The sequence below is a fragment of the Danio rerio genome, chromosome 5, assembly GCF_049306965.1.
Source record: "Danio rerio strain Tuebingen ecotype United States chromosome 5, GRCz12tu, whole genome shotgun sequence".
NCBI classification, from domain to species: Eukaryota; Metazoa; Chordata; class Actinopteri; order Cypriniformes; family Danionidae; genus Danio; species Danio rerio.
In genome coordinates, this window is record NC_133180.1 from 22680428 (window position 1) to 22694144 (window position 13717).

General features: G+C 35.1%; 1 protein-coding gene across 4 annotated transcripts in view; it reads right to left on the reverse strand.

Moving 5' to 3' along the window:
- The window catches only part of arhgef9a (Cdc42 guanine nucleotide exchange factor (GEF) 9a), a 68278-nt gene that overhangs the window by 24558 nt on the left and 30003 nt on the right, over positions 1-13717 (reverse strand). For 2 of the 4 annotated variants that reach the window (XM_068221427.2, XM_005165206.5), the window contains exons 2-3: positions 7086-7265; positions 6695-6778 (exon numbers count right to left, since the gene is read on the reverse strand). In XM_068221427.2, coding sequence (XP_068077528.2) covers positions 6695-6778; positions 7086-7265 — 264 coding nt within the window. The remainder of the gene's footprint in view (positions 1-6694; positions 6779-7085; positions 7266-13717) is intronic. The other 2 variants (XM_068221428.2, XM_001923406.6) reach the window with 1 other exon arrangement.

Sequence of the window (13717 nt, forward strand, 5' to 3'; positions counted from 1 at the left end):
TTTTAGATTAATAGAAAAAGACATTTATCATTTACATAAATGGCACATCCATACATCTATTTGAAATAATAATGATTGTCGATCTGGTGGTGGTCAAGTTTCATGGAATTGGATAGAGAAAGGCATTTATTCGCATTAAAGCTTTCAAGAACTTTATGAGCGGTATGAAACAGAATCTTCTTCTCTTTTTTTATTTTTGCGATCAAGATTAGCCATGAAGGCCTATGGGGTTCCCTGGAGGGGACAATCTTCCCACTCATCCAATCACTGCTTAGCTTGATCTTTCCTCTATACTCTACTAATCATTTTACCTCATGGATGTACAGAAAGGCCTTAAAGAGAACAGTGAACCATTTAGCTATACAGCGCCGTTGGGAAACTGACTGTCAACTAGAAGAGCGTGTCACAGACTGGGAAAAAGTATGGCAGAACATTTTGTTTCATCTAAAAATCACAATCACCAACTCATTCACTATAACTTTTGTCATAGAACCTACTGGACCCTACTCAAAAGACATGGTATCAACGCCTCCTTTGATCTTCTCTGTGATACATGTCCTGACCAGGAACTTAGATCTTTTTCCGTACAAAAATTTTGAAATGAGGTCTGTGTTATCTTATCTAAAATGATTGAAAATCCTGTACCGGTGAATCCTTCCATTCTATTACTGAGCGATGAGGGGTGGTAGGGGTTGGGGGGAGGTGGTAGGTAGTTGAATTGATATATTTCTTTATATTGTTTTTCAGCCTGATTGCTTTTTTAACAATAAGAAAACATCTTCTTCAGGGTAACCCACAGAGAACCCAGAGAAGGAACTATTAGCATTCATTTTAGATATATTTACATATAAATACATTTTTTATGTACCTTAAATCATGTAAAATGTAGGCACAGTCATTTAGATAGCAATAAGACAGATATTTACTTTAAACTTTAAATTATTTTATTTTAAAACATTATAGAGGTGACAGTTTACAATAAGGTTCAATTAGTTAATGTATTTACCAACATAAATAATGACTAATAGTTGCAAAGCATTTATTAATCATAGATCAACATGTACAAAAGCATTTTAAAATCTACATTTATGCTGGTTAACATTAATAATGCACTGTGAGCTAAGAATAACTAGCCATAAATGACTTTATTTTCTATTAACTAACAAATATACTGTTATAATTTATTCATTCATTCATTTTCTTGTTGGCTTAGTCCCTATATTAATCTGGGGTCGCCACAGCGGAATGAACCGCTAACTTATCCAACACGTTTTAACGCAGCTCTGGGAAATATCCACACACACACACTCGTTCACACTCATACACTATGGACAATTAAGCCTACCCAATTCACCTGTACCGCATGTCTTTGGACTATGGGGGAAACCGGAGCACCTGGAGGAAACCCACGCAAACGCAGGGAGAACATGCAAACACCACACAGAAACGCCAACTGAGCCGAGGCTCGAACCAGCAACCTTCTTGCTGTGAGGCGACAGCACTACCTACTGCGACACTGCGTCGCCTTGATATAATTTATATAGAAAATAAAATGTATTGTTCCTTGCATGTTCATGATATAATGGCACTTTATTATATAGTGTTACCATTTTAAATATTAACAAAGCACTTGAGGGTCTTGAAAACCTCCAAACATGGATCATAAAAAGGCACATTATATGTCCGTAGCTTTTGTATCGCAATTCAGATAAACATGACAGCAGTGTTTAACTCTCTATTGCATGCATTAACAAAGAATGTTAAATAACTAATGTCATTTTTGGGCCCAATCAAATCAAATTGTTACTGTTGAAAAACAAAACAAATGTATTGTATTGTATTGTATTGTATTGTATTGTATTGTATTGTATTGTATTGTATTGTATTGTATTGTTTTGTATTGTATGTAATGCTTTATCACTTATTATTATTGAAAATGAAGTTCTGAAGTACCACATTTATTTTATTCTATTATTGTGACGTCACTTTTGATTAATTCACTGTATTCTGAATGAATAAAAGTTTTCATGTCTAAAAAAAATCTTCATGTCATATGATTGATTAGAAATCCTTAACATTTCTTCCTATTATTGAATATTTAGTCCTGAAGTACCACATTTACTTCATTCTATTATTGTGACTTTCACTGTTCTCTTGATGAATAAAAGCTTTTATGTCTAAAAAAATCTTTCTGACCCAAAACTGAACTATTTTATACAGTCTGAGTAACAAATACATATATATTAATACTATGAATTTAGGTATGTAGCTTTTGTACTACAAACAGCACCGATCAATTTAAAAAATGGCTAGTCCTGCTAATAGTTTCCATAATGAACTAACTGCATGAAGTTGCCATGTCAGGCAACAAAAATGCCCACATCTCATTATTTAAAAACTGCATTAGGTTCTGCTAATGGTGCACAAATAACAAACTGCAACCATGCAGATTTAAGCATACCTCAGATGTAAGTCTATACTCATAACGTTTCATTAAAAAAACCACCGAGCACTGCTGATGCTGGTATGCGTGCAGAGTTTATGATGTGCGTGTGGACTGTGAGTAAACAGTGAGCAATGATTTCCGATGACAGAAGAGCTCCAGGTCTCAGCAGGAGAGAGACGCCAAACCTGCAGGCCAGCGCCACCAACTGGTGTGACATAACGCTTTCAGACTCCACCGCGTGCATCTCATTTTTCCGTCCGTCTATTGCTTGTCCTTTCACGGTGTTGCATAAGAGGCAACCAAAGGGTTGTGCTGTACAGATTGATATAGTGCGTGTATTAAATATGTATCTGTCTGTGCGGACACAGGTGATATTCTTTGTACAGCGAAGAGATTTTCTCACATCTGTCATGCCCGAGAGAGTGCCTTACACAAGCTGCCATCTGCGTGAGTGTGTGTTCGGGAGGAAAACGACTGTTAGAAAGGGAGGAAAGGGAAGAAAGCAAAAAGCGGGAACTGAAAAATGCACTTAGGAAGGTCTATGTATGTGGCCAAAGTTAGGACCAAGTTACATAAAAGTCCCATTAAAGAGCGCTCCACCTTTACCAACACACTGCTCTTTCATAAGCACATCTCTAGCCTACACCTCCTTTTATCCTTTCACCCATGATCCCCACTAAAAGGGTTTATGGTCATATTTTAGTGCCAGGCTAGGTTTTTTTCTTTTTTTTCAGAGAAAGCAGACCTGAAGGATCGGCTGTGTGTTTCAGGTGCAGTTGTATTGCAATCCAGATAAACATAACAGCAGTGTTTACCTCTCTATTGCATGCATTAACAAAGAATGTAAAATAACTTAAATGAAATTGGATTCAAATTGTTACTGTTAAAATACAAAACAAATTGTTGTATTGTATATAATGCTGTATGACTTTAGTGTTACATGATCTATAAGAAATTATGCTCATACTATTTATATTATTTGCTAATTAATAACTAACTCATGTGGAACTCTGAATGTGCGTCTCATTTCGGAGTCTGCTACTGTCCACCAGAGGTCATATTTTGGTCACGGACGCATGCTTTGAGAGCCTTTCTGAATGAACGAATTAAAATTTCCAACAAGGCAACCTGGGGTGCTGAAATATAATTGGCTAAAGTGGCATTGGACAGGTTAAAAGAACCAAAACAAAGACACCCATTCCAGAATAACTGACTTCAGCATTGTTTTTCAAATAAACAAGAATGTTAACTTGGCATGTTTCGTAAATATCTGCAAATGTTATGGTGCTTTTATGCTTTAGAAGAGTCAAAAATGTACATACAGCACCTTAAGTACCACATTTATTGTAACGACACTTTTGATCGATTCACTGTATTCTTGATAAGTAAAGGTTTTTGTGTCTAAAAAAAATCTTTCTGACCTAACTATTTTATTCAGTCTGAATTAGGGCTGCACAATATATCAATTCAGCATCGATATCGCAAAGTGTGCGTCCACAATTGTCCCATCACAGGATATGCAATGTTAATTTAGGAGTACAGTTGATAGGCACTTCAATTGAGAATACATGATATACGTTGAGTTTTTGCAAAAGATAAACATAACAAGAGTAAAACTTTATCATTTGCATGTGTTTAAAAGGCATTTCAAGAGAGTCTAAAGCATTTACGGACAAAAAAAAAGTACATTTGTAACTTTAATGAAGAATATTTAACTGAATAAAGATTATACAGTGTTACTTTACATTTTATTATTCAATTTCTGTGCCTGAATACTCTTTGGGTGTACAAAAAATATACAGCACTGTTTATTTAACATTTTTGTTGCTCCACTGTAGTTATTTTTGCTTGCAACTTGTTTAATTTATACATGATTCGCAACTTTACAAATTCAATCAAACTAAATGAAAGATCTGGTGAAATTGTATTCATACTGCAATATATACCACAGATAAACAAAATATTGCAATGTCAGATTTTTCCAATATCATGCAGCCCTAGTCTGAACAATAAATACATTTATAATAACACTATGAACTGTAGATAATGAAATTAAATTAATCATAAAACTTTATCTTTGTAAGTTAATTTTAAAAATCCATTTGAATTGTATTGCTATTACTATAAAAAGGAAAATGTGTGACTCAAAATGAATGTTGTGCAATAAAGGGTTGTATATGCAGGAACATCTGCATGTATATGCATAGTATCAAGCATGACTGTGCTCATACACATACTCATTAATATTTCATTCCTGTCGTGCAGCATGTTCAGAGCACCTGTTTTTTATTCATGACATTTTAAAGCACTTTACTCGCTATATTAAACCCGGGTTGTAAAGTATCACTGACAAACTAACACTCAAAATGCAACAGACAACAAGAGACTGGAGACTTCATGCATAACACTGGCTCACTATTTACACAGAGAAAAGGCAGAGAAGGTGGTGTTTGAACTGGGACCCCACTTTTAGACCCCTGACACAACTTGAACACTAGGGTGGAGGCGAAATGCTGTAAAAACGCTGATAGGTTTGACATACTGTAATTAAGGGGCAATTATTAAGTTCGTTTCATTTTCCCTAATGGTCTTTATTTGCCTTTAATGGCCACTTTATTAAGAGCACCTGCTTAATTACTTATTAATGCAAATATTTAATCAGCCAATCACACTGTACCAACTCATTGAATTTATAAATCTAGACATGATCGAAAAAATCTAGGGAGGTTCAAACCGAGTACAAGAAAGAGGAGGAAATAGAATTTTGAGCATGGCATGGCATAGTAGATGGTTTCAAAATCATCAGCAAGACTTTCAGAGAATAACTTGAAAAGAGAATAACTCCAGTGAGTTGATTAGTACTTTGGGTATAAAATGTCTTGTTTGATGGTCAGAGCAGAATAGAAATCAGCTTATAGAAAGGCGACAGTAACTGAAATAGGCAACTATTACAACCAAGACCATTTTTAAACATTCATGATGTCAAAACTTGAAGCAAATGAGATCTAGCAGCAGAAGAGCACATCAATGCGACTCTTCTCAGCTAAAAAAAAAAAAGGAATCCAAGGCTACAAATCACACCGACTCACCAAACCTGTATAATAGAAGATGAATCTAGATTTTTGCTGCAAAATTCAGATGGTGGGGTCAGAATTTAATGCAGAACAACATGAATATAACTTATCTTGTATCATAGGTTAAGGCTGGTTGAGGTGTGATAATGTAGAGTATATTTTCTCAAAATACTCTGGGCCTGAGTAATCGTTTAAATGCCACAGCCTCCCTGAGCATTACTATTGATCAAGTCCATCACGTAATGACTATTGTGTGTCTTGTGATGGCTACTTCGAGCAGGGTAACACCTCATGCATGTCACAAAGCTGGAGTCATCTTAGACTGCTATCTAGAAAATGACAATGAGATCACGAAACTGAAATGGTCTCCACAATGACCAGATCTCAATCTAGTGAAGCGCCTTTTGGGTGTGCTGAAATGGGAGATTTGCATCATTGATGCGTAGTTGACGTAGTGTAATGCAGCATGTCAAGCTGGATCAAAATTTGTCCAGCAACTTTGTTGAACCTAAAAGGAAAGGCAACTCTGGATAAATAGAGGGTCCAACCTAGTCCTACACCAAAACAAAATTACTTTTGCTACTTATTTAAAAAGAATTAAAACAACACAATACTTAAGTTTGTTTGTTTTTTTGGAGGGGGGGGTAACTTAATTGTTTGATGTTCAATTCACTTAAATTTGTAAAAATTATTTGTTTAATTTAATCAATTTGTTTTGGCACAACATGAAGGATTTATGGGGAACCCAGCATTTTTTACAGTGTAGTTTGGTGTACCTAATAAAGTGGCCAGTGGATATAAATATCTATACTAGTCTGTAGAATCTACAGTAAAAGATTTTTAACAGTCATAGAGGCTACAATTGAGCCAAACATGTTTTCATGTTTACAGTAACAAAGTCAAAAACGTCACAAAATACTGTCAGAAAAGAGGGAAATATTAATAGTCGTTATTGTCATAATAGAGTCAGCATTACATTTAGAAAATTGTATTTTTGTATTCCATTATTTTCTGACAGACCCAGACTGTCATGAGGATAAGTTGCCATGAAAGCGAAGCGCAGCGACTGTGACGGAAAAACGAAACGTTGGAACACAGCGACAGCATGTGAGCAGTAAGCGATGGGATGCATTCAACGGTCAAACGTTAAGCAGTGGTTTTGAAAAAAACGCACCTTAGCCGTGGCGTTTGTGAGGCGTGATGCAGCGACAGGGTTGATATAAAAAAGCTGTTTGGATTGAGGGGGGTGGGACTCCACCTTAGAGAAACAACAACAACAGCAACACAAACAAGAATTTGGGTTCAAGATGGAGGTTAGAGGGAAGAATGTGATCTCTTCTGACTGACGTGTGACAGAATGTCTTCAAAATTCAAGTGTTTGCCTGAAAACATGTCAACTGAATATCTGTCATTTATTACACTGTTTATTTCTCGACAGGCCTGTGTGTTGCAACAGCTTTATCCGGCTGCTTTTTATTAAAAACATAGTAACCGAGGTTCTGCAGGTGTGTATTAGACAAGCGGTCATTAGACCGAAAAAGTGTTCAAGTCTGAGATGGACTCACCCTGACGAAGCTGGCGGGAAACCAGCCCTCCTCCTCGTCGATTTGACCCCACCACCAGTCCTTATTCGAGGCGTCCAACACCTTGATGACATCACCGGCCTTGAAGGCCAGCTCCCGGTCAGCCATTGTCACATGGTCCCATACTGCCTCGGCATTCACTACAGAGCCCCCGCTGACCAACTACAGAAAGAGAGAAGGAGCAGACGCAGGATAAGCTACAGGAAGACAACAGTTACATAACATCAGAAACATTCTGGATTAACATCAAACAGTCACATGCTGGTTTGCGCTCCGCAGTCAGCTCTCTGGAAACAAAACTGACAGGGGTGTTGAGATGTAACGCTGCAGCTCGTTTCGGGTTCGCCCTGTTTCTCCCACTGCTTTGGCTCACTTTTGAAACAAAAGGTGCAGATGTGCTGTTATAATAGACACAATAGCCATTTGGGATTTTGATAGCTTCTATTAATTCATTTATTCATTTTCCTTCACCTATATTAATTAGGGGTCACCACAACGGAATGAACCGCCAACTTATCCAGCATATTTTTACACAGCGGATGCCCTTCCAGCTGCAACTCAGTACTGGAAAACACCCATACACTTTCACATTCACACACATACACTACAGCCAAATCGGAGCTTGCAGAGGAAACCCACGCCAACAAGGGGGTGAACAAGCAAACTCCACACAGAAATGCCAACTGATATAGGTCTACATTAAAATAAAGGTTCTTTATTGGCATCCATGATTCCACAAAATATTCTTTTTTGTGAAACAGTGTTGCATTTAGAAATGCTCTTTACCCTAAAAAATGGCATACTCAACACATCAAAAGGTTAATTTTTTATGACATCACTTCAGAAATAGCTCTAACATGCTGTTTTGATGTACAAGACACGTGTCCTATAATGAGTGTTGCTTTAAATGCTTTAAACAGCTGCTTAATGTTTTTGTGCTACAGCTTTATGAGCCTTTAATGACTATGGAGTTCAAAAGAACTGCATTTATTTCCAATAGAAACATTTGTAATATTATAAATGTCTTTGTTATCACTTTTGAGCAATTTTCCTCTCATACTTGCTCAATAAAAGTATTCATTTCTTTAATACAATATATGACACACAAACGTTTGAGTGCTGCTGTTTAATAACACGATATTTCATACAGAAATTCATTGCATCTAAATTCCACTGTCAACGAATGCTGCATCTTGGCAACAAACACATAAATCCTACATCAGTACACCACAAAAAATAAATACATTAAAAACTGTTATTTAAACCATCCTCTTATTTGATCAGTGAAAGAACTTTTCTGAGGGCTGTTCTCTTGAACAAAAGTGGCGTTTATGCATGACAACTAATTACAGACTATAGTTGCACTCAAAATGCACATGTCAATCAAACTCACTCTAAACGTTCAGTCGCAACTAAATTTAAAGGGACAGTTCACCCAAAGTTGAACACTGAGTATTAATTTATGCATACAAGATACAGAGGACAAAAATCTTAAAGTACAAATCTGAGCATGGCACGATCACCAGTTTCAAGGTTTACCGTGGTTTGAAGAAGTCAAGGTTTTAAAACCTCTTCAGTTATACCGTTCCTAAGGTATATGTACGTTTTTTTATGTGTTTTTATGTGTTGTAAAGAAATCTGTGTTTTTGAAACTAATAGAGAGAGCAGAGGTTAATTATGTATTTGAATTCTTTAGCCTGACATGTTTACTGTTCCAAAATATTATAAATGTTTACTAAAATAAAATATATTGTGTTTAATCTGAAAGTTTTTTTTTGCCCAGACTTTTAAAATAACCTATTTTTTGATTACAACCTATTTAGTAATTACAATATCACGATACCTTGAAACTGTGATATTTTTATCTAAGGTTATCACACCGTCACAAATTTACACCAGTCCATGCCTATACAAACGGTACAAGCCATTACAATGGCCATACAGACTAAAAGTAATGAAAATCATGCAGATTCAAGTCAGCAGCATAAACATTCAAATATATTTGAATAAAATCTGTAAACAAAAAAATACCATTATATAGGATTTTTAAAAATCTTAAATCCAAATAAAATGCTATGGAAATAATGTGCCAGCATCCAAGAATAAGCAAGCAGATGATGTCACTGTAAAATATGTATAAACCTTTTTACATTTAAACGGATAGTTCACTACAAAATTGACAATTCTGCCTTAATGCACATGTTCAAACCTGTTAAGAGTTGCTTTCTTCAATTGAGCACAAAAGAAGATAATCTGAAAAATCTTGGTATCTAGCAACCAATGACTTCCATAATAAAAATTGTTTGCTATACCATAGTCAATGTGTGCCAGTAAACAGCAGTTTTTAAAATATCTTCTTTTGCACATTTTAAAAGAAACAAATGTTGTCTGCAGAAAGAGCAAAATCTGTTTGATTTGTAAAAAGCAACTGCATTTGATACACACCACGGCAGTTGTTATCGCAGTGTCATAACACACTGTGGGTAAATGCGAGAGCTCTCTGCTGATCTGATATCTAAACTCCATTACTGAAATCTGTTGTTCAAGTGTACAAGGCACTGAAATACCCAACACAAGCGCACGTGTATGTGTGATTGCATACAGACAACACAAAGCCTTTAAGTCAATGTGTGCGAGTAAACAGCATTTTTTAAAATATCTTCTTTAGTGTTTAACAGAAGAAAGAAACTTATAAAGATTTAAAACACATAAACTATACCTTGAAGATGGGACTTCATTCTTGTATATCATACATGTGATTGGCTTGGAAAAACATACACAGATTTTATGGAGGTAATAATATGCCAAACAATCTGAGTTTGAATCTTGTTCATTTGATTTATTGACAAGTGTACTTTTTATATGCCATTAAAATTGCTTCTGAAATGTAAGACAAATTAATTTTTTTAAGTCAGATTTTTTATAATTGTATTTTCAATCTTCAGATTTGTTTTACTCTGAATTCACAGACTGCAGATATCCAGTTTGTAAAAATACAGTTTCAAGTTTTCAAATTCAACATTCTAAAATTCAAAAACAGAAATTCAGAGTGTGAAATTTAGATTCAGTAGAAAAAGTAGGTCAGGGGTGATCAATAGGGAAGAGTAGATGATCACCGAAGAGCCAAACCAAGCATTTTGGCCAATCACAGAACTGCGTGAGTTTACTGGTGTATGTGCACACGGAGGACACATTTTATCTGCAAACATTTTATCTTTTAATTTTAGATCATTCGATTTGATGTTCTGATTTGATTAATTAAAAACTTTATTTTTACAAAATGAATTTTTAGAAGTTTGAAAATACGTCTATAAAAATCTGACTTAAAAAATTCAGTTTTCAATATTGAAAATTTAAGTTCAATATAAGTTATGAACTTTAACTTAAGAAATTCAAATGAATTATTTCAAATTCAAAACAGGTGTAACGCAGTAAGTAGCACAATCGCCTCGCAGCAGGAAGGTTGCTGGTTCGAGCCCCGGCTGGGTCAGTTGGCATTTCTGTGTGGAGTTTGCATGTTCTCCCCGTGTTCGCATGGGTTTCCTCCGGGTGCTCCAGTTTCCAGCTCAGTCCAAGCTAAATTGGCCATAGTGTAAGTGTGTGAATGTAAAATAAGTTGGCTGTTCATTCCGTTGTGGCGACCCCTGATTAATAAAGGAACGAAAAGAAAATAAAGAATGAAATTCAAAACAATTTTTAATGGCATATGATATTCAGTTTACAAATACAATTGCTAATAATTCAAATTAACATTATTCAAATTCTGATTGTTTTGGCATATTATTAGCTCCATAAATTTTGAGCTTGACAATTTATCTCACTCATTCCTCCACTACATACTGTATTTGTTTAAAAACAAACCATATAAACATAACTGAATTTAGCACTCCACGACAAACCAACCGAAGATCAGAGATGAACTGGACATCATCACGCTTCTTTTGTATTCATATAGGAAATAAGTGGCACTGTACAAGGTCACAAAGCTATAGAGGCTGTGCTTGAGTAACCATGGCTTCCATGCTTGAGTAAAGACGAGAAGCGTTATAGTATTGCTTCCTGCTGACTTTCACATATACAAGCCCATGACAGCAACTTGAGATGATGGCTGGGTAATTCTCTACACAGAGAATTACCCAGCAACAAACACATAAATCCTACATCAGTACACCACAAAAAATAAATACATTAAAAACTGTTATTTAAACCATCCTCTTATTTGATCAGTGAAAGAACTTTTCTGAGGGCTGTTCTCTTGAACAAAAGTGGCGTTTATGCATGACAACTAATTACAGACTATAGTTGCACTCAAAATGCACATGTCAATCAAACTCACTCTAAACGTTCAGTCGCAACTAAATTTAAAGGGACAGTTCACCCAAAGTTGAACACTGAGTATTAATTTATGCATACAAGATACAGAGGACAAAAATCTTAAAGTACAAATCTGAGCATGGCACGATCACCAGTTTCAAGGTTTACCGTGGTTTGAAGAAGTCAAGGTTTTAAAACCTCTTCAGTTATACCGTTCCTAAGGTATATGTACGTTTTTTTTATGTGTTTTTATGTGTTGTAAAGAAATCTGTGTTTTTGAAACTAATAGAGAGAGCAGAGGTTAATTATGTATTTGAATTCTTTAGCCTGACATGTTTACTGTTCCAAAATATTATAAATGTTTACTAAAATAAAATATATTGTGTTTAATCTGAAAGTTTTTTTTTGCCCAGACTTTTAAAATAACCTATTTTTTGATTACAACCTATTTAGTAATTACAATATCACGATACCTTGAAACTGTGATATTTTTATCTAAGGTTATCACACCGTCACAAATTTACACCAGTCCATGCCTATACAAACGGTACAAGCCATTACAATGGCCATACAGACTAAAAGTAATGAAAATCATGCAGATTCAAGTCAGCAGCATAAACATTCAAATATATTTGAATAAAATCTGTAAACAAAAAAATACCATTATATAGGATTTTTAAAAATCTTAAATCCAAATAAAATGCTATGGAAATAATGTGCCAGCATCCAAGAATAAGCAAGCAGATGATGTCACTGTAAAATATGTATAAACCTTTTTACATTTAAACGGATAGTTCACTACAAAATTGACAATTCTGCCTTAATGCACATGTTCAAACCTGTTAAGAGTTGCTTTCTTCAATTGAGCACAAAAGAAGATAATCTGAAAAATCTTGGTATCTAGCAACCAATGACTTCCATAATAAAAATTGTTTGCTATACCATAGTCAATGTGTGCCAGTAAACAGCAGTTTTTAAAATATCTTCTTTTGCACATTTTAAAAGAAACAAATGTTGTCTGCAGAAAGAGCAAAATCTGTTTGATTTGTAAAAAGCAACTGCATTTGATACACACCACGGCAGTTGTTATCGCAGTGTCATAACACACTGTGGGTAAATGCGAGAGCTCTCTGCTGATCTGATATCTAAACTCCATTACTGAAATCTGTTGTTCAAGTGTACAAGGCACTGAAATACCCAACACAAGCGCACGTGTATGTGTGATTGCATACAGACAACACAAAGCCTTTAAGTCAATGTGTGCGAGTAAACAGCATTTTTTAAAATATCTTCTTTAGTGTTTAACAGAAGAAAGAAACTTATAAAGATTTAAAACACATAAACTATACCTTGAAGATGGGACTTCATTCTTGTATATCATACATGTGATTGGCTTGGAAAAACATACACAGATTTTATGGAGGTAATAATATGCCAAACAATCTGAGTTTGAATCTTGTTCATTTGATTTATTGACAAGTGTACTTTTTATATGCCATTAAAATTGCTTCTGAAATGTAAGACAAATTAATTTTTTTAAGTCAGATTTTTTATAATTGTATTTTCAATCTTCAGATTTGTTTTACTCTGAATTCACAGACTGCAGATATCCAGTTTGTAAAAATACAGTTTCAAGTTTTCAAATTCAACATTCTAAAATTCAAAAACAGAAATTCAGAGTGTGAAATTTAGATTCAGTAGAAAAAGTAGGTCAGGGGTGATCAATAGGGAAGAGTAGATGATCACCGAAGAGCCAAACCAAGCATTTTGGCCAATCACAGAACTGCGTGAGTTTACTGGTGTATGTGCACACGGAGGACACATTTTATCTGCAAACATTTTATCTTTTAATTTTAGATCATTCGATTTGATGTTCTGATTTGATTAATTAAAAACTTTATTTTTACAAAATGAATTTTTAGAAGTTTGAAAATACGTCTATAAAAATCTGACTTAAAAAATTCAGTTTTCAATATTGAAAATTTAAGTTCAATATAAGTTATGAACTTTAACTTAAGAAATTCAAATGAATTATTTCAAATTCAAAACAGGTGTAACGCAGTAAGTAGCACAATCGCCTCGCAGCAGGAAGGTTGCTGGTTCGAGCCCCGGCTGGGTCAGTTGGCATTTCTGTGTGGAGTTTGCATGTTCTCCCCGTGTTCGCATGGGTTTCCTCCGGGTGCTCCAGTTTCCAGCTCAGTCCAAGCTAAATTGGCCATAGTGTAAGTGTGTGAATGTAAAATAAGTTGGCTGTTCATTCCGTTGTGGCGACCCCTGATTAATAAAGGAACGAAAAGAAA